Source organism: Saccopteryx bilineata, chromosome 1 (assembly GCF_036850765.1).
Source record: "Saccopteryx bilineata isolate mSacBil1 chromosome 1, mSacBil1_pri_phased_curated, whole genome shotgun sequence".
Classification (NCBI taxonomy): Eukaryota; Metazoa; Chordata; class Mammalia; order Chiroptera; family Emballonuridae; genus Saccopteryx; species Saccopteryx bilineata.
The window spans coordinates 14,330,462-14,356,105 of record NC_089490.1 but is presented as its reverse complement, the minus strand read 5'-3'; the positions used below and the strand labels follow the sequence as shown (position 1 = coordinate 14,356,105).

At 54.9% G+C, this 25,644-nt stretch overlaps 1 protein-coding gene across 2 annotated transcripts; it reads left to right on the top strand.

Moving 5' to 3' along the window:
• Positions 1-579: 579 nt before the first annotated feature.
• ETV7 (ETS variant transcription factor 7) lies at positions 580-24,280 on the top strand. 2 transcript variants are annotated; one of them, XM_066252918.1, is made up of 8 exons: positions 580-801; positions 2,304-2,439; positions 15,734-15,898; positions 16,283-16,381; positions 18,521-18,751; positions 20,525-20,667; positions 22,954-23,054; positions 23,167-24,280. In XM_066252918.1, the coding sequence occupies exons 1-8, from the start codon at positions 796-798 to the stop codon at positions 23,282-23,284; spliced, it is 999 nt and encodes a 332-aa protein (XP_066109015.1). In that variant the 5' UTR covers positions 580-795; the 3' UTR covers positions 23,285-24,280. The 2 variants fall into 2 exon arrangements, with proteins under 2 accessions (XP_066109015.1, XP_066109014.1); XM_066252917.1 differs by having other exon boundaries at positions 16,283-16,408.
• The last annotated feature ends 1,364 nt before the right edge of the window (positions 24,281-25,644 follow it).

Genomic DNA, 25,644 nt, shown 5'->3' with positions numbered 1-25,644 from the left:
AACCTCTCCCCCTTTCAGCTCAGAACAGAGGGAGCTAAGACAGGTGCCCGCGGGTGATGGGCAGGTGGGCCTGGCTCCTGAGGCAGCCAGAGGCCTGGGAAGAGGTGCCAGCCGGGTCCACTGAGTCAGGGCTCTAGGTCAGGAGGAGCACCACGCCAGCCCTGATGGTGGCTCTTGAGCCCAGGGATTTGGGGTCCCCACCCAGCCAAATGTAATATGAACAGAGGTCACCCACCCCTAAGGGGAGGCACCTGCTCCAGACCCCACGGCAGGAGCGGGTCCCCCTCCTATGGCACAAGGACAACGTAAGGTTGGTCTGTCGTGGTCCCGAGCCCAGGACAGGGGCTCCCTCCTCTCCCCGAATCCCGCCGAGTCCCACACTCATCTCCCTGGGAGCCAGGACCAGGCCGCCCGAGGAGCTGTCCGCGGGTCGGAGGGTGCAAGCGGGGACCCACGCCTCCAGACGAGCCGCGGCGCCCCGGGGTTCCGCGCCCGTGGGGCCGTCCCTGCCCTCCCCCAGGCCCGCCGGGGCGGGAGTGGAAGCCGGATTCCGCTCTTTCGTTTTCGTTTCCCGGAAGGATAGCGATTACCGGAGCGCCCCGCGCGCCTGGGAACCGAGCGCACACCACCCGGCACTTCTTGGAAGAGATCTCCTCCCGCGAGACCTCTCCGCTTTGCGGGGCAAGTTAGGGGTTTGGGAGGGGAGGGTCCGGAGTGCCGGCCCAGGGCCCCGCAGCCGCAGGCGTGGCAGCGCGCACCACGGACAGCCGGGCGGCTCCCGCGCCTCCACCTGTGATGCAGGTAAGAGCCTGGCCGCCGAACCCCGCAGCGCGAGCGCCACCGACCCCCACCGCTTCTCCACCACCTAACTTTCCCTACCATTCCATCGGGACTCCCCTCCCCCTTCCTCTCTCCTGGAGGGGATCTGACTCCCCGCCACACGCCCAGACCTCGCCATCCATCCCTCCCGGCTCCTCACGCTCTCTCTCTTTGAAACCCCTCTGCGTGCTGCTCCTTCTTCCCTTCTCCTCACCCCTGCTGCACCCGCATGTGGAGTCTCTGCACGTTTCTGCACAAGGCAGCCCCTCACAGGGGGCACGCACAACCCCCACGCAGGGGCCCTCTTCTTAGAGTCCCTCTGCTTTTGCCTTATTTCCCTGGGAGCCTCGGAACCGGGCCCAGAGCTGCTCTACTCCGCAACCCCCCCCCCCCCCAGGCCTTTCTCGGATCCCCTCTCTCCACGATCCGTATCCCTGCCTTTGCTTGCTCCCTGGCTTGATGCGGAAACCCCGTGCTCCAGCTCCCCCAGCTCGGGGGTCGCGAGGGTGGGGGGGTGGCATCTGGCCTTTCCCGGGCCTGCAGGCCCGCAGCCACAGGCCCGGAATTCCCCCTCCTCTGGCTTGGAACAGGGTGGAGGAGTCGATGGTCTTCTCGAAAGCCCTAGGCCAGTCTGGGGCCGCCAGTCCCTTCTCCAGCTTGGCAAGTCCCCACTGTCTCTGAGGCTGGGTTACCTGGGAAACAGCACCAACTGGGGCAGAGTGGGGGCGGGGCGGCCAGCAATGAAGCGGGAACTACCCAGAAAGGTGTTGGATCCTCTCGAGCAGTGACCCAGGCTCTGGAGTGTGCCTGGCTGGCTTCAGGTCCGCAGTCTTTCACTGCAAGTTGCCCTCCTTGGAGATGAACGCTACCCTCTCTCGGGGATCCTGGAGTGAGCAAGTGACTCTTGCTGGGACTAGTTTCACTTTTACTTTTCACGATGTTGCAGCTTGAGACCAGGCGTGAGCCCCCCCCCCCCCAGGAGCCTCCTGTTTCTGCAGCATCCTTCGGCCCCTTTCATCCTCTGGATGAATGGACTTGATGAGTGTCCTCTGGGGGCTACGCTGATTGGAATATTGGAAAGGCACAGACTTCCCTGGTGGGGGGACTTTGGGGCTCAGAAATGTATCCTTTCTTTTTCTCTTTTGAAAATAGCATTTAATGGTTTATTTCTGACTTAAGATTTTTTTATCCGGGCCCCTCAGGCCCCCAGTGAGTAAGAAGTATTAAGCCCTCAGAGTCTTGACAGGGCAGACTTCTCAAGCACATGCACGAAAAGCTCGAATAGGAAAGATGAGATTTATCACGCGTCCACCGTGTACAAGATGTTAATGGTGTCAAGCTGAAGACCGACATGGCTCCTACCTTTATGGTAGACAGGGGGATGGATGTTCTTTCCCGTGGAAAAAAATTCTAATACGTTTAAGGATGACCGTGCCGGTACCAAGAGGCTCTCTATTGACTGCCCTGGTTTCTCCTCTGCCCAGGAGGGAGCGCTGGCCGGTTCTCCTGTGAGCCCCGTGGCGGCCACGCCACCTCCAGGTACCCAGACCCAAGCCAGATGTGAAGCGTGGGTGGACCTGCTGGGTGAGGCTGGCATCTGCAAGCTGCCAGGAAGACTCCGTGAGTAGAGGGGAGGAGAACGGGAGATGTTTGAAAAGGACATAGATGGGAGGCGTCAACTTCTCTTGTCCGAGGACTTAACGTCCCTCCATTTGCTATTTCTTTGCTGGGTTTTCTTGAACTAGGAGGTCAGAGGAGGTAAATGTGGAGCCTCCCTGCAGAGAGAACCGCTGACATGCCCAAGCGTGAGGGTGCCCGTCCCCTCACTGGTGAGATGAAGGTTGGGGACCCCGTGAGCAGTTGGGTCTCTTTCTCTGGAGTCTGAAGACAAAGAGCTGGGGGCGTTGTGAGTGAGTAAGCCAGCCGGGGCTAAGCAGTGGACAGTTGTAGGTATGTGGAATCCTCTTGTGAAAAATTATGTTGACTTTTTATTGTTACAAAAGTAGCATGTGCTTATTAGTAAAAAACTGGGATATGGCAGAGAAGCAGCAGAAGAATGATGTAAAGAACAAACCAAATCCACCCCAAAATAAGCACAGGAAATGTATTGGCCGTGCAGTGCCTTCATTGCAGCTTCTAAGTCCTGCTCTTGCCTGAAGGCAACCAGCTGTGGGGCAGGCTGTAGACTGCCCGTGTTTATGCCCGTGTTTCAAATGGCAAAGCTGAGAGGTAGAAAGCTAAGTGATGCGTTGGAGATCACACAGGCTCTCTGTGCAAGGCCTTGGTGCAGCCAATACTCTTCTAAGAGATCTTTAAATGCACTTCCTAAGCTGTAGGAACCGTGTGGGATAGGCAGCTGGCTGACCGTGGGCAGGGTCTTTGATCTGGGTGGGGGTCCTGGGGCAGCTGTAGGAAGTCACGCCTGACCTGGACTGTGAAGTGCCCAGGCCACTTCCTCTCAGCTGGCCCTGCGGATGGAATACTGCTTTATTGATTTGACACCCATCTCATTTCCTGGCCACAAAGTGCTTTCCGAGGCACCGACAGGACTGAGCAGGATGTGGGGTCGGACTCCACAGGCCTTAGGAAGATCCCGCAGCCCCCTAAAGCCTCTGCTCTTTACTGCCTGGTATTTTTTAAAATGGGGGACAGAGCCTGCCTTTCCATGATTAGAGGGAAGGTGGGGGCCGAGACAGGGACACAGGGACAGGTGAGGAGCCTGGAGTGCCGAGGAGGCCCTCAGTGCTGGCAGAGCTGGGTGGAGGGGAGTGCCCTGTGTTTGGGGAGAGGGTAGGAGCCCTGCAGGGAACCCCTGCTGTTTCATTTTGTCCAGATGCTGACCCTGACCCGGAGTTTGGGGCTCAGGGCTGCTCCAGGGAGATGTTTGGTGACACTTACATAGAGGGTAGGATTTGGGCTCCATTCCCAGCCCAAGCCATGGTGAGGAAGAAAAACAGGACCTCGGGGACAGACCTAAGACCCTGAGTGTTACTGCTGAGCAGGACCTGAGAGATCACCTAATCAGTCCTCTCTGGCAGCTGAGAACGCTGAGCCTCAGGAGGGAGGGCTTCTCTGTGGGTCCCCAGGGCCCTCTGCATGCCCCGGAAGGCCACCACCCTATTCAGAGACCACGCCCACAGCTGGCTCTCCAAGCCCTAGGATGTCAAGACTGGTAGAGACCCTAGCTGTCACCTCAGGCAACAACCTCATGTTCCAAATATGGAAACTGAGGCCCAGGAGGTTTGTTCTGCCCGAGGTCAAGTATTCGTCAGTCCTCTGCCTTCCATTGGGTGCCTTTGCTCAAGGTACAGAAGTGGGGACTTAGAAAGGTTAGTTAACCACCTCGGTAAATACAATTATGTAAGCCTTTTCATTTTTTTGAAACCTCCTTCAGCGAGGCCCCTCCGCGATGGTCATCAGGCCTTTCTGCACATTTCTAGTGATAGGAGTTTCCTCCCCCCTTGAGCCAGCCCATTCTCTGGTTACTCAACTCAGAATACAGGGTCGTGGGACCGATCTAGAACTCCCGTGGTACTAGTCCTATTGCCCTGGGTTAGGTTTCCCCAGAAGCAGACCCTGAAATACTTCACAGAGGAGAGAAGGAATTCAAGAGTGTTGTTCTCCCAGGCCAGCTAGCCCTGTGGGCAACTGGAGCTCAGTCCCAATGGGGACCTCTGGGGGGCAGTGAGAGCACAGCCGAGGTTGTCTGTACCCAGAGGTAAGGAAGCTGGGTCTCCTGATGGGTAGACGGCTGCTTCCAGGGCTCTGGACTACCCAGCTTCTCAAGGTGCCCCGTTCACTGGCTGAGTCAGGCGCAGGGTCAAGGGCAACGCCTGGCCGCCTTCAGGGTGCAGAGGTTAGAGAGCCAAGGGCCATGGGCAGGGCACTACCGCGTCTTCTGCCTTTCTCTTCGTAGATTCCATGACTCATATTTACTTCTGAAAATATTGAGACAACACAGTTCTGGCCTTTAGTATACATCTAACAGTCTTGAAAGATAGGGTACCCTAAATGACTCATTTTCCTGTCGACAGAGTCCCAAATCAGCAAACTCCTGACAGCTCGGGAGGGTCTGACCTTTCAGGTGGCTGGGGTGATGGTGTCAGCCTGACTCTGACACGGCTGGAAACTGGATTTCCATCACTGGGCAGCTCTCTGACATTTGTTGCCGGTCACCCACCCCATTCCCTCCTCCACGTCCACCTTCCGTTCTCATCATTAGGGCTGGTTTGCCCCAACAGGGCGGTGAACACACAAAGCAGGTTCGGTTTCGCTTGGGAGTCGGCATGAGCAGGAGGGCCGTGGAAAGCCCACTCCAAGGATGATGTGATGCCTGGTGACTGCGGTGCGCCGGGCGGAGGGATAGGATGCGCGGGGCGCAGGGATAGGAGGCGCGGGGCGCCCGGATAGGATGCGCCGGGCGGAGGGATAGGCTGCGCCGGGCGGAGGGATAGGATGCGCCGGGCGGAGGGATAGGAGGCGCGGGGCGCAGGGATAGGAGGCGCCGGCCTCCAGCAGAATGGCCTCCGCTCACGAAAGGAGAGTCAGACTCTGCGTCCCTCTGTGCGAGTGGAGAGAGAGGGAGACTTGCCCCCCACCGCCGTCTCAGGGTCTGTCTGCTCGTGGCCAGGGTGGGGGGAGGGGGCCGTCAGGAGCTACGAAGGCAGTGCCAGTCCTATGACCACTTACAGGCCCGGGGCTGAGGTCACTGGAGTGAGTCTGGGAGGAGGGGATGCCACCCCAAGAGACACCTTGGGGGATCTCGAGAGGAGGCCATTTAAACATGATCACCAGCTCAGCCTGATTCAGTGGCAGAGAAACTGAGCCTCGCTGAGAGCAAGGATCACCGTGACGCCCGCGGTCAGATGGGGCCCTCACCCAGGACACTCAGGTCTCAGTCCCGAGTCTCCTGCTGTCCCAGGCATGCACTCCTGGAAGAAAGCTCCGTGCACTTCCTGCAGCCGGAGGTAGAGGGATTGAGGCATCTTTGTGTTTTGACTTTGACTTTCAAAGCTCCTAGTTGTGGCTAAGCCACAGGCAGAGACAGAGAGGCTGCCTCCTGCCTTCAGAGGTCACAGGCAGAGGACGGTCCTCTACAGCTCCCTGGCGGGGTGGCCAAGGGAAGACACCCTCGGGAGCTTCAACGGAGTTTTCACGCCCCGGCTCAAGCTCACATTCGTCACTTATAAGATAGTCCTGGGCCCTGGCCGGTTGGCTCAGTGGTAGAGCATTGGCCTGGCGTGTGGGGGACCCGGGTTCGATTCCCGGCCAGGGCACATAGGAGAAGTGCCCATTTGCTTCTCCACTCCCCCCCTCCTTCCTCTCTGTCTCTCTCTTCCCCTCCCGCAGCCGAGGCTCCATTGAAGCAGAGATGGCCCGGGCGCTGGGGATGGCTCCTTGGCCTCTGCCCCAGGCGCTAGAGTGGCTCTGGTCGTGGCAGAGCGATGCCCCAGAGGGGCAGAGCGTCCCCCCTGGTGGGCGTGCCGGGTGGGTCCCGGTCGGCGCATGCGGGAGTCTGTCTGACTGTCTCTCCCCGTTTCCAGCTTCAGGAAAAAAAAAAAAAAAAAAAGATAGTCCTGGGCACTGATTTTAGTAGATACGATTCTAACAGCCGTGGCTCTTCCTGGTACCCTAGAGCAGGGCGTTCTACAGGTGAAGGTGCTCAGGAATCTCCTGGTACAGTAGGTCTCGGGTGGGGCCCTGGTTTCTGCACCTCTCCTGGACCCCCAGGTGTCGCCACCGCTACTGGCCACGACGCATCTGCGGACTCATTCACACCTTTAAGTCTTAACAGTGATGTTCAGAGTCTGGTGCAGACTCACTAAGGAGGTGGCATCAACCAGTGTGTCAAATCAGTTTGTTTCAAAGTGACACAATGTTTATCAGAGTACGTAGTAAACAGAAAAGGTCACTGTGATTTCACAAACACTTTGTTTTGGCTATTTGTATACACGTGTGTGGGTCATAACATAAGGCTCATTTTCTACGGTGGGTTGAGGTCAGAATGGTTTGAGAAACGCTGCCCTCGGTCAAGGCCCGTTTGAAACAGTAAGTTAGGAGGATGCAGGCTTTAAAGCAAAAGGCAATGTGGAGTAGGGTGGATGGAGACTAGAAGAGAAGGTTGTGGAAGCTGTTAGTTTTTTTAAATTTTATATTCAGTATGAAGAGGGGAAGCAGAGAGATAGACTCCCGCATGCACCCCCACCAGGATCTGCCCAGCAAGCCTTCTATGGAGTGATGCTCTGTTCACCTGGGGTGTTGCTTTGTTGCTTGGCAACCAAGCTATTTTTTTTTTTTTTTAGTGCCTGAGGCAGAGGCCATGGAGCCATCCTGGGCCAACTTGCTTGAACCAGTTGAGCCATGCCTGCAGAAGGAGGAGAGAGAGAGAAGGGGAAAGAGGGTGGAGATGCAGATGGGCGCTTCTCCTGTGTGCCCTGACCGGGAATCGAATCCTGGACATCCACATGCCTGGCTGACGCTCTACCACTGAGCCAACCGGCCAGGGTGAAGCTGGGAGTTTTGACAGTGGCGTCATCACCCAACAATGAAAGGGAGTATAGCAAACAGCAAACAGATGGGAGATTCCTACAAATGGACAAAGAGCCTTTTCTTCTAAGCTCAGGGCATGGGCTGGGCTGTGTGCACTGTGGTGAAAGTGGAAAAGACCCCTTCTTCGGGCACAAGCCAAGCCAAGCTGTGGCTGGGGTTCACGCTGCTCCCCCTTTCCTCCCTTCAGATGGTTCCTTAATGCGGGACAGTAGAGCTGTGCGTGCTGGCCTTGTCCCCACAGCCTGGCGACAACCATATAACTGAGTGTGATTACCAAGGAAAGCAGTATCAGCCAAACAACCAGGGCAAGAACTGGGGTGACAGATCTGAGGGGCCCCTGGACAGACAGTGTCAGCAGTAAACTAAGAACAATGTTAGTGCTGACCCATAGTCATCGTGGCAGAGAAACAAGGCAGGCTCCCCCAGTGAGGGTGCTGGTCATCATAACAAAAGCCCACGGTTGGGCTTTTAGTCTTGACCAGGTACTATGCCGGGCATATCCAGAACATAGATATGCCGTCGGAATAGATGCCCTCACTAGGTCTGGGAAGGAGGTTCTGCCACTATCCCCACCGTACAGATGTGGAAACTGACCTTACAATGGGATGAATGATCTTGTCCATAGTCACCCACCAGTAAAATGGTGAAGCTGAGATTTGAACCTACGTCTCTCAGGCCCCACAGCCGTCACTCACTCTGAGCAACAGCCTCCAGCATCAAACAGTGACAGCCTCCATTTTTAGGAGCCCAGCCAAGCACGTTACCCGGTGCCCTGCTTTCGTCCTGGGGGCCCTCAATGGGGTCTCGGAACCAGGACAACCCGGTTGCGGGGTTTTTGACCTGATAAGGTTGACAGTTGGGAGCCACTTGAGTATCTTGAGCAAGAGAGAGGAGGGGTGCAGTGGGAAGAGAGACCTGGTCAGGTGGGCTGGGGGTGCAGAGGGGGTTGGGCAGGACCCCCAGAGGCCGTTTTGGCCCTCACTGATTAGCTCAGCTCCCTTGCTTAGGCAGCTTATCTTTATTGAGCATCTACTATGTGGCTGGCATTGCTGTAGGTGCTGGAGAGACAAAAATGGCTGCAACTGACACAGCCTGTGGCTCATGGTGCCCACGTTGGGGTGGGGGGGCAGTGCAGTGACTACATGAGGAAACCCTACACCTGGTGGTAAGGGCAATGAGGGCAACGCAGCGGAGGGACGAGGGGCGCCCCATGTCCAGCCCTGCTCTGCAGGTGGGGGCAGAATGTTGACTCTTTTTTTTTTTTTTTTTTTTTTTAAATACTTTATTGATTTTACAGAGACAGGAGAGAAAGGGGAGCATGGAATGGGAAGTAACAACTCATAGTTGTTTCAGGCTAGTTGTTCATTGCTTGCTTGCGGTATGTGCCTTGACCAGGGAAGCCCGGGGTTTCGAACCGGCAACCTTGGCATTCGAGGCTGAAGGTTTATCCACTGCGCCACCACAGGCCAGGCAGAATGTTGACTCTTTAGGGCAGTGATTCTCAAACTTTTTGAAGTCAGGGCGCATGTAAAATCCTACAACTGCCTGACCAGGTGGTGGTGCAGTGGATAGAGCATCGGACTGGGATGTGGAGGACCCAGGTTCGAGACCCTGAGGTCACCAGCTTGAGGGCGGGCTCATCTGGTTTGAGCAAAGCTCACTAGCTTGGACCCAAGGTCGCTGGCTCCAGCAAGGGGTTACTCGCTCTGCTGAAGGCCCACAGTCAAGGCACATATGAGAAAGCAATCAATGAACAACTAAGGTGTCCCAACGAAAAACTGATGATTGATGCTTCTCATCTCTCTCCGTTCCTGTCTGTCTGTTCCTATCTATCCCTCTCTTTGACTCTCTCTCTGTTTCTGTAAAACAAAAAATCCTACAAATAATTGTAGACACACTATATACAAATTTCTAAGAAATATGTTATAATAATTAAGTCAAATATTAAAGAAAAAAATAAAGTCCAAGCGTGCTTTATGATAATTTAAACAAAATAAATACAAAATTAAATTTATTCTGAAATTAAAAAACATTTTTATGTTACCTTTTTTTTTTTTTACAGAGACAGAGAGAGAGTCAGAGAGAGGGATAATCAGGGACAGACAGACAGGAACGAAGAGATGAGAAGCATCAATCATTAGTTTTTCGTTGCGCATTGCAACACCTTAGTTGTTCATTGATTGCTTTCTCATATGTGCCTTGACCACGGGCCTTCAGCAGACCAAGTAACCCCTTGCTCGAGCCAGCGACCTTTGGTCCAAGCTGGTGAGATTTTTTTTTGCTCAAACCAGGTGAGCCTGCGCTCAAGCTGGCGACCTCGGGGTCTCGAACCTGGGTCTTTGGCATCCCAGTCTGACGCTCTGTCCACTGCGCCACCGCCTGGTCAGGCCTATGTTACATTTTTTGAGTTATGCTTTTTAGAATTTGTAAAAAAGAGGGGTTAAAAAATTTAAAAATGACAAAAAATTATTGTTTTATATATATAGATGCATTCTTAGTAAGATTTAGTAAATTCTGTAGCTCCCAGTACAAATGTGTTAAGTTTTTCCATTCTTGTGTTTATGAGAAACATGAGCCTGATGTGTCTTAGCGATTTCTTCAATGTTTGGGCATATGTTTGAAAGGCAAACTCTCATTTCCTCATCCATACATTGAAGAATTCCTCTCTTTTTACTCTTAACTGTGTTGAGTGCAGAAAACCCCCACATATCATCTTAACTTTACATCAAACAAAGGATAGAAGAAACTTGCCTCTAGTCTTTCTGGGGAACATGGGGGGTAGTGTAAACAATCCAGCACCACAGCTTAACAGCCTTTTGCAACCTAATCAGGCAAATGAGGTGGGGAGTTGAGCAGACTGTCAGCTTACAGCCAATTCCCCACACCTCTGTCCCCCCAAAATGTAAACTCCAAACACCCTGTTGGTTTTTTGGTCCCCAACAGGCACATATTTCTCTGGAATACCATAGGGCGCACCTGGAAATCTAATAGGGTGCACCAGTGTGCCCTGGCACACAATTTGAGAACCACTGCTTTAGGGAGACATCCCCCCAAGCCCTCCCACCGAGCCCTAGACAGGCAGCTCCTCCCACCGCCCCAGCCACCAGAGTCTCTGTTCAGATCTGTCCAGAAACTGGGAGCCAGCCAAGCTGGAAATTCCCAGCAAGCAAGTCTTGGGACAGGACAAGTACAGTGATAGCTGGCTGGAGTCTGGAGAGACAAAAGATGGTTGGTGTGAAGGAACTGAAAACACGGGGGCCATTGCCAAGAGGGGGAGAAGCCATGGGCTGGCCTGCAGGCGAAGCCCCAGAGGTTTGGATAGACTGCCAGGGAGACCCAGTGCGCCCATGCCAGTTACAAGGCCCGGAGACTCCTGGGCAGTCCACACCTTAGCCAACACTCACCAGCACTGGCTGGGCTCTTAGGTGTGCCAGGCTCCGTGCCAGGCATTTCCCAAGTGTGACTTCATCTTACAGTAAGAGCTCTATTTGTCTTGGAGGGCACATGCCACACACCAGACATGGGCTTTATGGATTCTCCCACGGAGTCCTCGGAACAGCCTGTGTGGCTGGCACTGTGTGTTCTAACTTTGGTTGCTGTAGGCGGGTCCAGATGAGGAAACTGAGACAGTCATTTAGGTCCCATTGTTGACAGCTGGCCAGGCACCGTTGTGGGTATTTTTTGTTGCTGTATGTTTTCCTTCAAGTGTACTGATCATAAGTGGACAACTCCATGAATTTCTATGTATGTATGCACCTGCGTAGCCATCACGAACATTAAGGTCTGTCTAGACCATTTCCAGCGCCCCAGAAAGTTGCCTGGTGCCTCCTCCCAGTCAGTTCCCTGCCAGAGAGCAACCACTCCTGACACCTCTCCCCAGAGGAGTGCTATTTCTTCTTTTTTTTCTCCCCTGAATGTGCCCTGACCAGGGAATCGAACTGGCAACCTCTGCACTCTGGCACGGCACTCCAACCAACCAAGCTATTTGGCCAAGGCTTCATTTCTTATTTTATTTTTATTTATTGATTGAGAGAGGAAGAGAGAGAACAGGGAGAGGGAAGGGAAGCACTCATTTGTTGTTCCACTCAGTCGTGCATTTATTGGGCGCTTCCTGTGTGTGCCTTGACCGGGGATCGAACCCGCAACCTTGTCATTTCAGGACGATGCTCTTAACAGACTCAGCTAACTGGCCAGGGCCAATTTCTTACCTCAGTTTTATGTCTGGCTTCCTTCCCCAGCAGAGTATCTTTAAGCTTTATCCAGGTTTCGTGAGTGGCGCTCGGTTGGACTTTCTGGTTTATTACCGAGCATCATTTATTGCATGAAAATATCACAATTTGATTGTCCATTCTTGGGCTGATGGATATGTGGGGTGTTTCCGGTTCTTGTCTGTTGTGAAGAGAGCCGCAATGAACATTTGCATGCACGTGCTTGGATGTGGTCACCGTGTCTCTGAGGTCTCTACCTAGGGGTAGAAATGCTGGGCTCCTAATCACTGCACCACACTGCCCCTCAACCCAGCAGCCCAAAGAGGCAGCACTATTATCCCACTTCACAGAGGGGGGAAATTGAGGCTGAGAGAGGCTGAGCGGTGACTTGGCTAGTGAGGGGCTGAGCTAGAACCCAAACCTTGAGCGTGGGGGTTTGGCCCCGAGCTGGGTGGCTGACCCACTCACTGCTTGGAACCTGGTCCTTTCCTAGGGTACAAGTCCTATTCGAAAAGCCTTTTGACCTCAGTATTCTTTGAAAACATGGGGAGTGAGGAAGTCCCTTTTCTTTGTCACTGGACTGGAGGTAGTGACAGGGACTGGATGAAAGGTGAGCATAGGAGAGATCACACCATAATGAAAGAGAAACGGAATCACCCTCCAGGCAGATGGCAGGCTTCAAGGTTTCAGGTGCTGCTGTGGGCTGTGTGTGACCTCAGGGTCCCTCCGCGACAGCCTGGGAAGTCCCCTGCCCATCCCTGTGGACCTGGGAGCAAAAACCACATCTGTGTTTGATAATGTCTGCAGGTGCAGGGTCTCTCCCTCTTAGTGTCCTTGTAGTTTCTCGCGGAGGCAGAACGGCCAGAGGTGTGGGGGAGGGGGGAGGGATGGGGGCGGAGTGCGATCCCTCCTCCACGCTCTGGCCAAACACAGGAAAATGGGCCGCTTTGACTTCAGGAATCATAGTTTCAGATCTTTAGACTGACAGCCTCAGAAATCATGAAATAGGCAATGCTGGGGGAAAAAAAAAAAAAAAAAAAGCAACGGCCAGCTGTCCGCAGGAGCCCGGGCAGGCCAGGCTCCCGACAGGAGCTCCGTATCTGAAACCGCACGGCTGTCTGTGTACCACCAGGCTGCGCTCCCGCCCAGGCCCGAAATCCCCACTTCCACCAGCAAGGCGCCTTTGCCCGTGCATTCCTGCCCGGGGTAGGTGTTATTAAAACACCATCTCATTCTCCTGTGACTGCGCCTGGCCCTGACTGTGGAGGTGACACTTCCCACGTGTTTCTTAGTTTATTAGCCGGTTTGCTCTACCACACGGGAGTACTCGACTGGCAGGGATTCTGCCCCGCCCCTCTCCCGGACATTTGGCAATGTATGCAGACATTTTTGGTTGTTAAAACTTGGTGTGTGCGTGTGCTGCTCACTAGCGGGCGGAGGCCAGGAAGGTTGCTAAGCAGCCTTACTGAGCTCTGGACAGCCTCCACCGCCAGGAATTCTCGGGCCCCATGGGTCAGTAGGACTGGAGCATCCTGCTCCACTGTAAACTGAGGTAAGATTTTTTTGTTTGTTTGTTTTAGAAAATATTCAGAGCCCTGGCTGGATAGCTCGAAGCACGGAGGTTGCCAGTTCGATCCCTGGTCAGAGAACATACAGCAACCACACAGACCAATGTTCCTGTCTTAGTCTCGCCCTTCCTCTCTCTCTCTCTCTCTCTCTCTCTCATCAATAAAACCAAAAAAAGAACAAAAAAAAACCTCAGAGATGCCCTCGACCTATCTAGGCTTTAACCTTTTCTCTGTCATTTGCAAGTATTTTTTTCCAGAATCTGACCTCTTTTAGGTTTGTTTATGATATCCTTGTCACAAGTACAAAAATTGATGTAGCCAAACATGTCTTTCATTTTATGACAGCCTCGGAGTTTCCTTTCATGGTTATGGTTGACGTGTCCCCTGTTCTTCTTTAGTGCGTATGGTTTCTTATTTCTACTCTGTTGAAGTTTTCATTAGGCCATAAACTAATCAGAAATTGGTTTTTGTGAATGGTGGGAGGTTAGAGTTCAAATATATTTTTTCTGCGTGGCTTTACCATATCTTAAATGAACTATCCTTTGCCACTGAATTGAAACCCCACCCCTGCCGTATTTTAACTTTGCGCACATACACACAGACGCACACACAGACACCCCCCCTCCAGGCTCCCTCTTCTTTTTCAGTGATTCTTGTCAATCTTAGTTTAGTACCGTCAGATCCTGATTACATGACTTTGTGCTGTGTGGCGCCACAAAGATCACTTGTCACCTTTATTCTTTCTTCTCCCCTTAAGTAACGTTTTGGTCCATTTCCACCATGTATTCTTCCTTCCTGTTCACTCGTAGGTCCCAGAATGAGGCCGGGAAAGCCTCCCCTCCCCTCTGAGCCAGACCGCGTGGCCTGCATCCTGCGTTGGCAGCGCAGTGCGCGTTCCCCTTGGGCCGCCAATCAAGATTGTTATTAGACTGTCACTGACTTTGCTGAGGCCCCTCCCTCCTGCCAGTCTCCCTCTGTGCCCTATCCCCATGGCACAGTGCTTGGCACATGGCCAGTGCTTGTTAGATATTGGCTGAAGGAAGGAAGGAATGAATGAATAAGAGGATGATGCACATCGAAAAAAATGTTTTTCCATTGGTTTGAGAGAGAGAGGAAGGGAAGAGAGAAGCATCAACTCATCGCCCACTTACTTGTTCCATTTAGTGGGCACTCATTGGTTACTTCTTGTACATGCCCTGACCAGGGGTCGTACCTGTGACCTCTGGCGCACTGGGTCAGCACTTTATCCACTGAGCCGCCCGGCCAGGGCTGATGCACATTTTTTTAAAAAAAAAAAAACAGGTTCCAGTGAAAACTACTTTTCTCTGTTGTGTTGTTTGGGAGCAAGACAGTCAGAGGCTGGGTTGGTCTCTGTCACTGCCAGGGTGAGATGTTGGACAGCTGCCTCTCCCCTCTGCCTCAGTTTCCTTACCCAGGCTCCTCCACTCTCACACGGCGGGGGCGGGGGGGGGGTCCTGAGAGGGACACAGAGCTCTTGCCAGAGAAAGCACGCCCCAGAGCAGACCCCGGCCGATTCGTCACAGGGCAGTGCTGAGGGTCCAGGGCTTTCAGGGGCCCATGAAACAATTCTGATTTCTTTTGAAATCAGAAGAAAAAATAACTTTCAGGTAGAAGAAAATGTTTTAATCTGTAACAAATACTTAGCTTTATGCCAATGCAGTCATAAAACACAATTTAAAAAGAAATTTAGTGAGGGAAGAGGCCCATGAAGGCAAGAGTGCCCGGGACCCACGGGAGTCATGCTGTAGCCCTGCTGCTAAATGCCCCGGGGTCGGGGAGGGGGTAAATGACCGGCACTGGGAACACACTTGCCAAAGCAGAGGGGGCGGGGAAGGGGGAGAGAAGAAGGTGGCCACTTGTCTGAGTGTTGCCCAGAGGTGGGAACACAGCAGTCAAGGGTGGGTGGGGACTCCTCTGCCCCCTGAGCTGTTCCCTGGGCCAACCCTGACCTGAGCTGTCACCACGGAGTGGAAAGGTACCACAGACAGACAGACCTGGTTCCCGACCGGGGTGTGCCTCAAGCTCCTGTGTGACTGAACCTCTGGGAGCCTCGGTTTCCTTACTTGGAAAACAGTAACAACCCCTTCTTTGCAGGACGGTTGGTCTTTCACGCAATCCTTCAACGCGTGTTTATCGAGCACCTACTGCGTTCTAGGCACTGTCCTGGAACATACACGCAGTGTGCCCAGCACACCCAGCCCAGTGCCTGGCAGAGAGGGGTCCCTCATTAAACATTTGTTGAATGAGTGATTGGAAAATGGGCTGGGGTGGGGGTGAGGCGGGAGGGAGCACCAAAAATAGATGTGACTACATACATAATGCATAGATAATGATAAGCATAAACATATAATTATATAAATGTAAAGTGTAATCACAAAAAAAGTAAGGTGCCAGGAGGGGAAAGAACAGGGCTCGGTGACAGAGACAGTGACTGGGCGTGGGAGGCAGGAGTGTTTAGAGTGGGCTTCTCGGAGGAGGTGACAGGAACGGGAGGATGAGATGAGCGGCTGGTGGGGAGAGTGCCCCCGCCGGCCCCGCCCCCAGCCCGCGTGCGTGCTGCGCTTGCAGGGATCCAGCCGGCGCTCTGGAGCCGGGAGGACGTGCTGCACTGGCTGCGCTGGGCCGAGCGCGAGTACGCGCTGCAGCGCACCGCCCAGCACGGCTTCGAGATGAACGGCCGCGCCCTCTGCATCCTCACCAAGGACGACTTCCGGCTCCGCGCGCCAGGTTCAGGTCTGCGAGCTCCCTGGCTCTGTTCTCCAGCCGTGGGAACCCAGCTGGGCCCAGGGGGAGGTGCGGGGGCGTTGGCTGGAGGGCCACGCTCACCTGCCAGCCCCGAACACTGGCGCACGCCCCTCCTTCCATCGGAGCCAGAGCTGCCCTGCGGCAAAGGGGTCAACTCGGCTGTTGTTTTCAGAGTTCCGGGGCCCAGCCTGCTCCCTCACTTTCCCCTCCCGTTCCCTGGGGCCCTGTCTCCCCTACCACACTACCGCCTCTCCTCCCCATCAGCACTGGGCTTGTGACAGGACATGCCACCCAAGGGGCAGGTGACTGCAGCGGAATGAGGCCAGCTCGCCCACCCAGTCTGATCAGCTGCCCGCCCCCGCTCCACCCCAGGTGACGTCCTATACGAGCTGCTCCAGTATATCAAGACCCAGCGGCAAGCCCTGGCGTGTGGCCCATTTCTGGGAGGGGCCTTCAGGCAGAAGATGCCTGGTCAGTACTGCCCCTGCCTTCTGGCAGGTGAGGAGGCTCTTATCTGAGCTCTGAGCCTGATTGGGAGGGTTGGGAGGGCAGGGCTTCCCCCAGCAAAGTAATGAAAAGGGAGAGGTGTGGGGAACCCCTGTCCCCTCCCTGCCCTGCGCCCCCAGCCCTCACATCTTGCCCTCTGGGATCTGCAACAGGCAGCCCGTGGTCCAGCCCTGTGGCCAACAGGCCCTGCCTCTCACCTCCTTGCTCTGCTCTCCTCTCCAGCAAAGGTTGTTTGTATGGTGTCTGTTTCTTCTCCCCCTGATCTCTGCATGGAAACCACTCTTGTTAGGGTCTCTGGGGACCTGCACTTACGGATGACCGTGTCCACTTGCTGTGACCTCTCACAGCCTCCCATCCAGTGGGTCACCCTCCTCCCCCAAACCCTTCCCTTGGTTTCTAGGACACCCCACTGGTCACTCCTTCCCAGTCTCCTGGTTCTCCTCTTCTCCTGGACTTCTGAATGCAGGATTGCCCCAGGGCTAGGGGCCTCTTGTCTGCCTGCACTCAGACCTGGGTAATCTCACCTAGTCTCGGGTGTGAAGTGCCAGCCAGTGCCGGTGACGCCCCTGTACACCTGGACCTCTCGGAGTTGGAGACTTGAGCCCCCACACTGCCTGCCCCACCCCTGCACTGGGATGTCGAGTGGCCATCTCAACTCTAAGAGCAACTCGACTCCTGAAACAAATACCAGGCTCCCGCCTCTCCCCCAGGTCTTCCTGTCTCCTTCCTGTCTCTGGCCAAAATGCTGGGTGCCACGTTGGATTGCTTTCTCTCTCTCCCAGCTTTGGACCCCCTCACTGGCCTTCTTCCTTCTCCTCTTAACGTCCTGCGATCTGTTCTCAACGGAGCAGCAGGGGAGAATCATTAGTCAGGTCATGTGACACCTCTGCTCCAAGTCTTCCAATGGCTCCCGTCTCACCTGGAGTCAAGGCTCCAGTTCTGACAGTGATCTCCTGACCCTCTGCCGTCCTCTGCCACCCCTGTCCTCCGTGCTCAGCTGCTCCAACCACACTGGCTGCCTTGTTCACTGAACAAGTCAGAGACACTCCTGCCTCAGGGCCTTTGCACTTGTTCCCTGTGCCTGGCATTCCCTTCTCTAGATTCCCACATAGCCCACTCCTCTACCTCCTTCAGGTGTCTGTTCGGATGCTAACATGTTGATGAGGCCTTCCCTGAGCAACATGCACCTTTCCCAGGATTTCCTCTCTGCCTTATGCTGCTTTATTTTAACCCCTTATTATATACTGTTTCTATTTCCTTTTCTTATTACTATTTATTTATTTTTTAGTGCAAGGAGGGGAGGCAGAGAGACAGACTCCCACATATACCCCGGCTGGTATCCACCTGGCAAGCCCACTAGGGAGTGATGCTCTGCTCTACTCATCTGGGGCCATGCTCAGCAACCAAGCCATTTTTTAGCACCTAAGGTCAAGGAGCCACTCTCAGTGCCCAAGGCCAAATCGCTCGAACCAATTGAGTCATGGCTGCAGGAGGGGAAGAGAGAGACAGAGAGAGAAGAGGAAGGGTGGAGAAACAGATGATCACTTCTCCTGTGTGCCCTGACCTGGAATCAAACCTGGGACTTCCACACGCTGGGCTGATGCTCTACCACTGAGCCAACTGGCCAGGGCCTATTTCCTTTTCTTATTTTAATCATCTACCTGCCCCCACCCTCAACTAGACTATAAGCTCCATGAAGGCATGGGCTTTTCGGGGTTCAGTGATGTGTCCCCAAGATTCTTAGAACAGTGCCTGGCTCATAGAAGGTTCCCAATAAATATTTTTTGCGTGGATGGAGAACACACTAGGCTGAGATACAGGCCCCGGGCTCTGGACCCAGCTCTTTCAGGACTTGGCTTTGCAAACAGTTTTACAGATGAAGGAACGCTGGGAGACGGAGTTACTTGTGTAGGGGCTGGGGTGAGCACAGGGCTATCTGGCTCTCGCCCACGCCCTCCCCTGCCTCCTTGACCTCTAAGCAGGAGCTGGGCGGAGGAAGATCATTGGGAGAGCTGCCCCACCGGGCCCCCAGGCATGTCATCCAGGGGGCTGGGTTGGGGGAGGCTCTGGTCCCATGGAATCAAGGGTGCCATTTGCTTACAGAGGGGACCAGGCTCTCTCAGATGGTGCCCCAAAGAGGCCTCTTGCAGCAGCCACCAGATCTGGGGCTTTCAAACCCCCTGAGCCTCCTGGATACCCCTGACCTGGCCAAGTGGCCCCTCAGCAGGGAGAAGTCCCTCGACTTACCTCACTGTGCGGAGTTCGGCTGTAGGGCCGAGGGAGTCTGCTCCTTCTCGACGGCGTCACCAGCCCCCATCGACGGCAGGATCGCAGGTGGGTAGGAGGCTGTGTTCCCCTGGCCTGGCGGGGGGCGGCGGTCGTCGTCACAGGTGACAGGTGACAAGGGGTTTCATCTGGGGCATGAGAGGCTCTGCCTGTGCTGGGCAGTGGGGGTGTGGGGTGACTGTCCTGTGTGCTGGCCACAGTCTGGCCATAGCAAGCAGTGCAGCCTGGCATTGCCAGGTGCCCCTGATCTCCAGAGCAGAGATGGTGAAGCCTGTCATAGTCAGTCAGATGAGCATCTAAGACCTTACTTACTTTTACCTAGTTGAGGCGGCATGATTCTTTATTTAGTCCCACAGCAGCCCTTGAGGCTGGGATTGTTATTAGCCCCGCTCCCAGATGAGGAAAACGAGGCACAGGAAGGCTGAGTGATTCTCCCGTGTTCACACGGCGCTGCATGGCACCGTTGGGGTGTGGGCCCGGGCGGGGTGGCCCCAGGGCTGAGCTCTCACCAGGTGACACCCTGGCACTTTGCGTTGGTTGTGAAAGGACCGACTAGCAGACAGGCAAGCAGACAGACTGACAGATAAGCACCGGGCGATGTGTTCTATCTAGCCGTGCTGGGGCCACTGTGTTTATGCTAAGACACCACAGAGGGGAAGAGCCTGGCTTCTGGGTTGGAAGTGACTGGGAATCACTAAGTCACAGTTATATGGTTTTTAAAATAAGAACACTTAAGGCCCTGGCCGGTTGGCTCAGCGGTAGAGCATCGGCCTGGCGTGCGGGGGACCCGGGTTCAATTCCCGGCCAGGGCACATAGGAGAAGCGCCCATTTGCTTCTTCACCCCTCCCCCCTCCTTCCTCTCTGTCTCTTCCCCTCCCCAGCCAAGGCTCCATTGGAGCAAGGATGGCCCGGGCGCTGGGGATGGCTCCTTGGCCTCTGCCCCAGGCGCTAGAGTGGCTAGCGGTTGTGACAGAGCGACGCCCCGGAGGGGCAGAGCATCGCCTCCTGGTGGGCAGAGCATCGCCCCCTGGTGGGCAGAGCGTCGCCCCCTGGTGGGCAGAGCGTCGCCCCTGGTGGGCGTGCTGGGTGGATCCCGGTCGGGCGCATGCGGGAGTCTGTCTGACTGTCTCTCCCCATTTCCAGCTTCAGAAAAATACAAAAAAATAATAATAATTAAAAAAATAAAATAAGAACACTTAACATTCTCTGAGCACTGACTCTGCCACAGGCACTGGGCTAAGGGTGTGTTGTTGTTGTTTGGTCTGTTCTGTTATTTTGTGCTCACATCACCCAGCTGAGGGAACTGGCCTGGAGGCCCGGGCAGTGGGACTGGAGAGCTCTGAGCTCCCGGGCTCCCTCTGCTGCTTGCCCTCTGCAAAGGTACATTTGATCTTCCTGCCTTCAGGATGGAGATGGATGTTAGACCCTGCTGTAAAGAGTCCCGGGAGGGATGCCGAGTGACTGCCAGGGGCATAGAGGGACCCGGAGGCTGCCTGCCCCTGCGAGAAGGGCGTTGGCTCTGTTGTCAGCAGAGCTGTCTGCTCTGCCTGCCACCTAGGAGCTTGTGCCTTGGGGCACATCTGTACCTCCCTGAGCCCCTCGCCTCCCTCATCTCTTCCTGGGGATAAGGGTAGCTACACCTCAGAGTTAGGGCGATTGAATGAGACAGCGAGTAATGGGTGCCCCGTTTCTGCTAATACTGTGGTCCTCACGGTCCTGCTGCATGCCGGGGCTGCAGCCTCGAGGGCCCCAGGGCCTTCCTGATGCCCACCCGTGCAGCCCCGGAGAGCGGCTGCCTACACCCCTGTGCTCCATTGCAGACTGCCGGCTGCTGTGGGATTATGTGTACCAGCTGCTCTCTGACCCCAGGTACGAGTCCTACATCAGATGGGAAGACAAGAAGGCCAAGACCTTCCGCGTTGTGGATCCGAACGGGCTCGCCAGACTCTGGGGAAACCACAAGGTGAGAACGTCAGTCAGCGGGCGGGACGGTCCCAGTGCATCCGGAAGAGGACAGGCCGGCGGTCAGATGGACCGCTCAGCACTAGGGCGGGCACAGTCCTCACCTGACGGGGCTTCACAGCAGCTCCAGAAGATGTTGGGATCATTTTATCCTGGGCAAACCTGAGCCACAGACAGTTACTTCCTGAGGCTGGGGACTGTCCCTGGAACTTGGGAATCTTGCCTTCTGATTTCTTGGTCCCACCTCCACTTGGCACGGAGACCTTTCAGAGTGTGTTGACATGAACTGTACCATCGTACGCCGTGAGTGGTTGGACCAGATGAGGAACCCCGTTCCCTGGGGGAAGCTGGGACAGAAACCCAGGTCTCGGCCCTCAGGAGCTCTGGTGACAGGGCCGCAAAGGCCTGTGTGATGACGGGGACTGGCATTCCCCACATGGGGACTGCCCGTGCCTCCCTGGGTGTCTGCCGGGGGGGGGGGGCAATAACCAAGAACCTATTTCAGTAAGAACTAGGATTTAAAACTTAACTCTCATGTTTCTCTCACGGTTTACAGTGGTGATACAAAGCAAGTGTCCTTGTCTATAAATTAATTCATTGAAGTAAAAAGAAAAAAGAACCTTTTAAGAAAAACTAATACTGATAATGATCATCTGTAATACGTAGCCTTTCCTGAAATGGTAGAGCGTTTGATTGGCAGGCACTGCTCGGAGGGCTTTACCTATGTTAACTCATTTATTTTTAAAGATATTTATTTATTTATTTACAGAGACAGAGAGAGAGTCAGTGAGAGGGATAGATAGGGACAGACAGATAGGAACGGAGAGATGAGAAGCATCAATCATTAGTTTTTCGTTGCGCATTGCGACACTTTAGTTGTTCATTGAATGCTTTCTCATATGTGCCTTGACCATGGGGCTACAGCAGACCAAGTAACCCCTTGCTCGAGCCAGCGACCTTGGGTCCAAGGTGGAGAGTTTTTGCTCTAACCAGATGAGCCTGCGCTCAAGTTGGCAACCTCGGGTCTCGAACTCAGGTTCTCCGCATCCCAGTCCGACGCTCTATCCACTGCGCCACCGCCTGGTCAGGCTATGTTAACTCATTTAGCCCTCACAACCGCCTTGTGAGGGTAGGCGTTGTCAGATGGGGAAACTGAGGCACGGGTTGGTTTCTCAGCTTGTCCAAGCGCCTGCAGCCAGCAGGTGGTAGAGTGGGGACTTGGAGCAGCCGGCATGTAGCTCTGTGCTCCACTGTCTTGTGGCTTCTCCGTAGAGCTGGTGGCTGCAGACGTGCAGGTGACTCGAGTTTGGGTGTGCTTATCTGGTCCATCCCCGCATAGTACGGGGTGGTGCGGGGACTGAGGTTCATTTAATGAGCACATACTACGTGCTTTCGTGAACTAGCAAATGTAATCTTTACTACGAACCTGTGAGACGGACGTTCTTGTCCTCGTGTTATATAGCTCGGGACCCAGAATCGGGGAGGTAAAGAAGCTTGTCCGAGGGCACACGGCTGCCAGACGGCGGAGCTAGGGCTTGAATTGACACCAGAGTCCAGCTGCTTTGCCTTACCCTGCACTGCTGCCCCCAGCGAGAGAGGAGAAGGTCACATGGCCCGTGGGCCCAAGCCACCATGCTGCCTCTCTGATCACGCTTCCAACTAAGTGAATATTTATTTGTTACTACTTGTGACATTTGCTATTTAAAAGCAGCATGTGGCCTGATCGGTGTTGAGGCAGTGGATAGAGCGTTGACCTGGGACAGTGAGGTCCCAGGTTCGAAACCCCAAGGTTGCCGGTGTGAGCACAGGCTCGCTAGCTTTAGTGCGGGATCATCAACATGATCCCAAGGTCTCTTGCTTAAAGCCCAAGGTCGCTGGCTTGAGTAAGGGGTCACTGGCTAGGCTGGAGCCTCCCCTGCCTTCCCACATCAAAGCACATACGAGAAGCAATCAATGAACGACTAACGTGATGCAACTATGAGTTGATGCTTCTCATCTCTCTCCCTTCCTATCTCTCTCTCTTAAAAAAAAAAAAAAAAAAAGAAAGAAAAGAAAAAGAAAAGAAAAAAGCAGCATGTGACTCTCCTGCCCGTGGCTCGCAGCCAGGTAGATGAGAGCAGCACCCCGATACTTCTCCCCTGACCGCCCCCTGCCTTTTCCCTTCCAAACCCAAGAGAACTCTCGTGCACCCTCACAGAGCCCCCAGGCTGCTTCCAGGTGTGGAAACCGAGGCCGGGAAGGAGCGGGATGGGGAGTGGGGGGGTCACGCAGCTGCTGTGCCTTCCAGAACCGGGTGAACATGACCTATGAGAAGATGTCGCGGGCCCTCCGCCACTACTACAAGCTGAACATCATTAAGAAGGAGCCGGGGCAGAAACTCCTGTTCAGGTGGGTGGCCGCGGGCCGGGGTGCAGACGGAAAGTGGGGCTGCAGCTAGGGGGGGCGGGAGGCCCCCACTGCCGGGGCTGGGGGTGACTCGCTGCCGGGGACGGGGTTCCAGGTTTCTGAAGACACCCGGGAAGATCACCCGGGACGAGGGCAGCCGCCTGGCGCAGCCGGAGGGCCGGGCGCAGGACGAGATGGAGCTCAAGGAGGAGAGGCTGGAAGTTTCTCCATGAGGGGCACCCACGGGACAGAGACCGCCTCCCGTGAACGCTGCCGGCTGCACGGCCGGCCTCCTCCCTTCGGCCAGGGAGGCAGGGACCCGGCCCCCAGCCGGGCTTTGCGCTCAAGGGGTCAGAGCTGTTGTCTCAGGCCTCAGAGCTGCCTGGGAGACTGGGCCCACCTCTGAGAACGGGGAGGCTCGGTTCAGAACCCTGTGGGGGCCTCTTTCTTTGAGAAGGGCAACTATGGGCTAAGCGGGGCACAGGGTGGGTACACTCTTTCCCTGCCTTCCCCCGGCTCCCTGCCCAGTTAGGGAGAGGTCGCCTGGGCTGGGCGCATCAGCCCAACTCCTCCCTCCTACCGAAGGAAGCAGAAGGCGCTCTCTGAGCCTCAGTTTACCTGCTCGGTCAGAGGGGCGCGTTCCCGGAAACCTGCCCGCCCTCGGGGGCTGATGTATGATGGACAAAGGGCTATTGTTTTGTCATCCTTACTGATAGTAGCAATGATGATACCTGGCATTCAAGTGCTTACTGTGTGCGTGCCTTGTACTAACGGGTCCCGACCATGTTTTATCTCATTCAGTTCACACGCCCACCCCCCAGGGGGCGCGGAGGGCAGAAGTGGGGGCTAAAGATGGGGAAACAGAGGCAGAGATGCGCAGGGCTGGGATGTCTCTCCAGAACCCAGTGCTGGGACCTGTTCTCTGGGCGTGGCTCTGAGGGACGTGGGGCTTCTCAAGCACACAGGCTGTGACCTTGCCTCTCTGCCCTTGGCTTCTTTGTGGGACAACCCTCTTGTCCCCGGTTTCCAGTCCTTTGGTGACCCTGTGACTATGACTCGGGGAAAGTTGCCGCCCCCTCCCCCTGTGGCTTCCTGTGCTCCTCCCACACCTGTATCTGCCGTGTGACCTTGGACAGGTTGTCCCACCTCTCCGGAGCCTCCAGTTTCTCCCGTGTAAGGGGCGGGGTGCCGCCCTGACTGACCTCGGGGGACGAGCAGGTGTCCGTGCGGCGCTCCGGGTTGGCCTGCTCTGCAGGAGCACTCTCTGTGCTGCCTGAGGACCGCAGACCGCAGGCTGCTCTGGGGTGCTGGTTCCGCTTCTCCTCTCTGCTCCCCACCCACCCCGACTGCTGGCCGGGCCTCTGCCCCTGCACTGACCCCCTCCCGGACATGGGACAGGGCTGGGGAGAAAGCAAACGGAGAAGGGAGTAGTTTCACTTCATCTTAAACAGAGCTTCTTAGAGTTGCATCTTCTCCCGTGGAAGGAGGAGAAGCCCCTGTGGGGCCGGGCGGAAACCCCCTGTCTGGCTGAAGCTGCGATGGCCAGAGTCACTGTGCAGGGGCAGCTGATAAGCAGGCTCGGACTCTGGAACTCAAAGCCGGGACCGCTCACGAGCAGGGAAGCTCCTGGCTGAGTCCTGTCTGCGGCTCCAGACAGTGCCACACCCGACGAGGCCAGTCCGGGGGTCTTGGCCAAGGGTTCAGCAGGAAAATCCTGTCCCTTCCATCTTCCTTGAGACTGTTCTAGCAGCTGGACTTCAGTCCAGGATGGACCCATACCCCGTGGCCTTTTCCACCATCCCCAACGCAGAGCTGAGTGGGAGGGACCATCGAAATCAACTGGTCCAACCTCTCGCCCGTCGTGGCCATTTACATGCAGGTTCCCATTAGATTTCGACAGACGGTAAAGAAACAGTGGAGCCAAAAAATGGTGGGCCATTCCCTTAAGCTAGCCTCACACCAGCCAACGAGCAAACACACACAGGTAAAAACACTCCCCTCTTCATTCAGAGCTCACAAAGCCCTGACACATTCTCCGGTTCCACAACCAGGAGAATCTTCTCCGGTTCTTCCTAGAATCAAAAGCCCCACCAGTCTCAGCGGAGCTCACAAGACCCTTCAGCTCTGGTTACCCATCTGCACGACTTCATTCTCTCTGTTCTCTCTGCAAACATGGCTTCTCTCTCTGCCTCTTCTCCATCTCTTCAAAACTTTCTGGCACAAAAACCTCTCCTTCAGCAAACATTAGCAAGACAATGGCCCCTCCCAAGCAGGAAGGTAATTTGCAGTTTCACAGATCACATACCAGGCCCTGCCGGGTGACATTTTTTAACATTAAAAGTGAGCAAACTAAGGCCTGACCTGTGGTGGCGCAGTGGATAAAGCGTCGACCTGGAATGCTGAGGTCGCCGGTCCTGGGCCATATGTGCCTGGTCAAGGCACATATGGGAGTTGATGCTTCCTGTTCTCTCTCTATATCTCTCTCTCTCTCCTCTCTCTCTCTAATAAAAATGAATAAATAAAAAAAAATCTAAAAAAAAAAGTGAGCAAACTAAAAAAATACATTTTACAAACTCATTTGCCCCAAAATAGA

Coding starts and splice junctions, on each gene's coding strand:
- ETV7 (XM_066252917.1), top strand. Junction 2,440..15,733: donor CAAGCTGCCAGGAAGACTCC/GTGAGTAGAGGG, acceptor CTGCGCTTGCAG/GGATCCAGCCGGCGCTCTGG. Junction 15,899..16,282: donor GCTCCGCGCGCCAGGTTCAG/GTCTGCGAGCTC, acceptor GCTCCACCCCAG/GTGACGTCCTATACGAGCTG.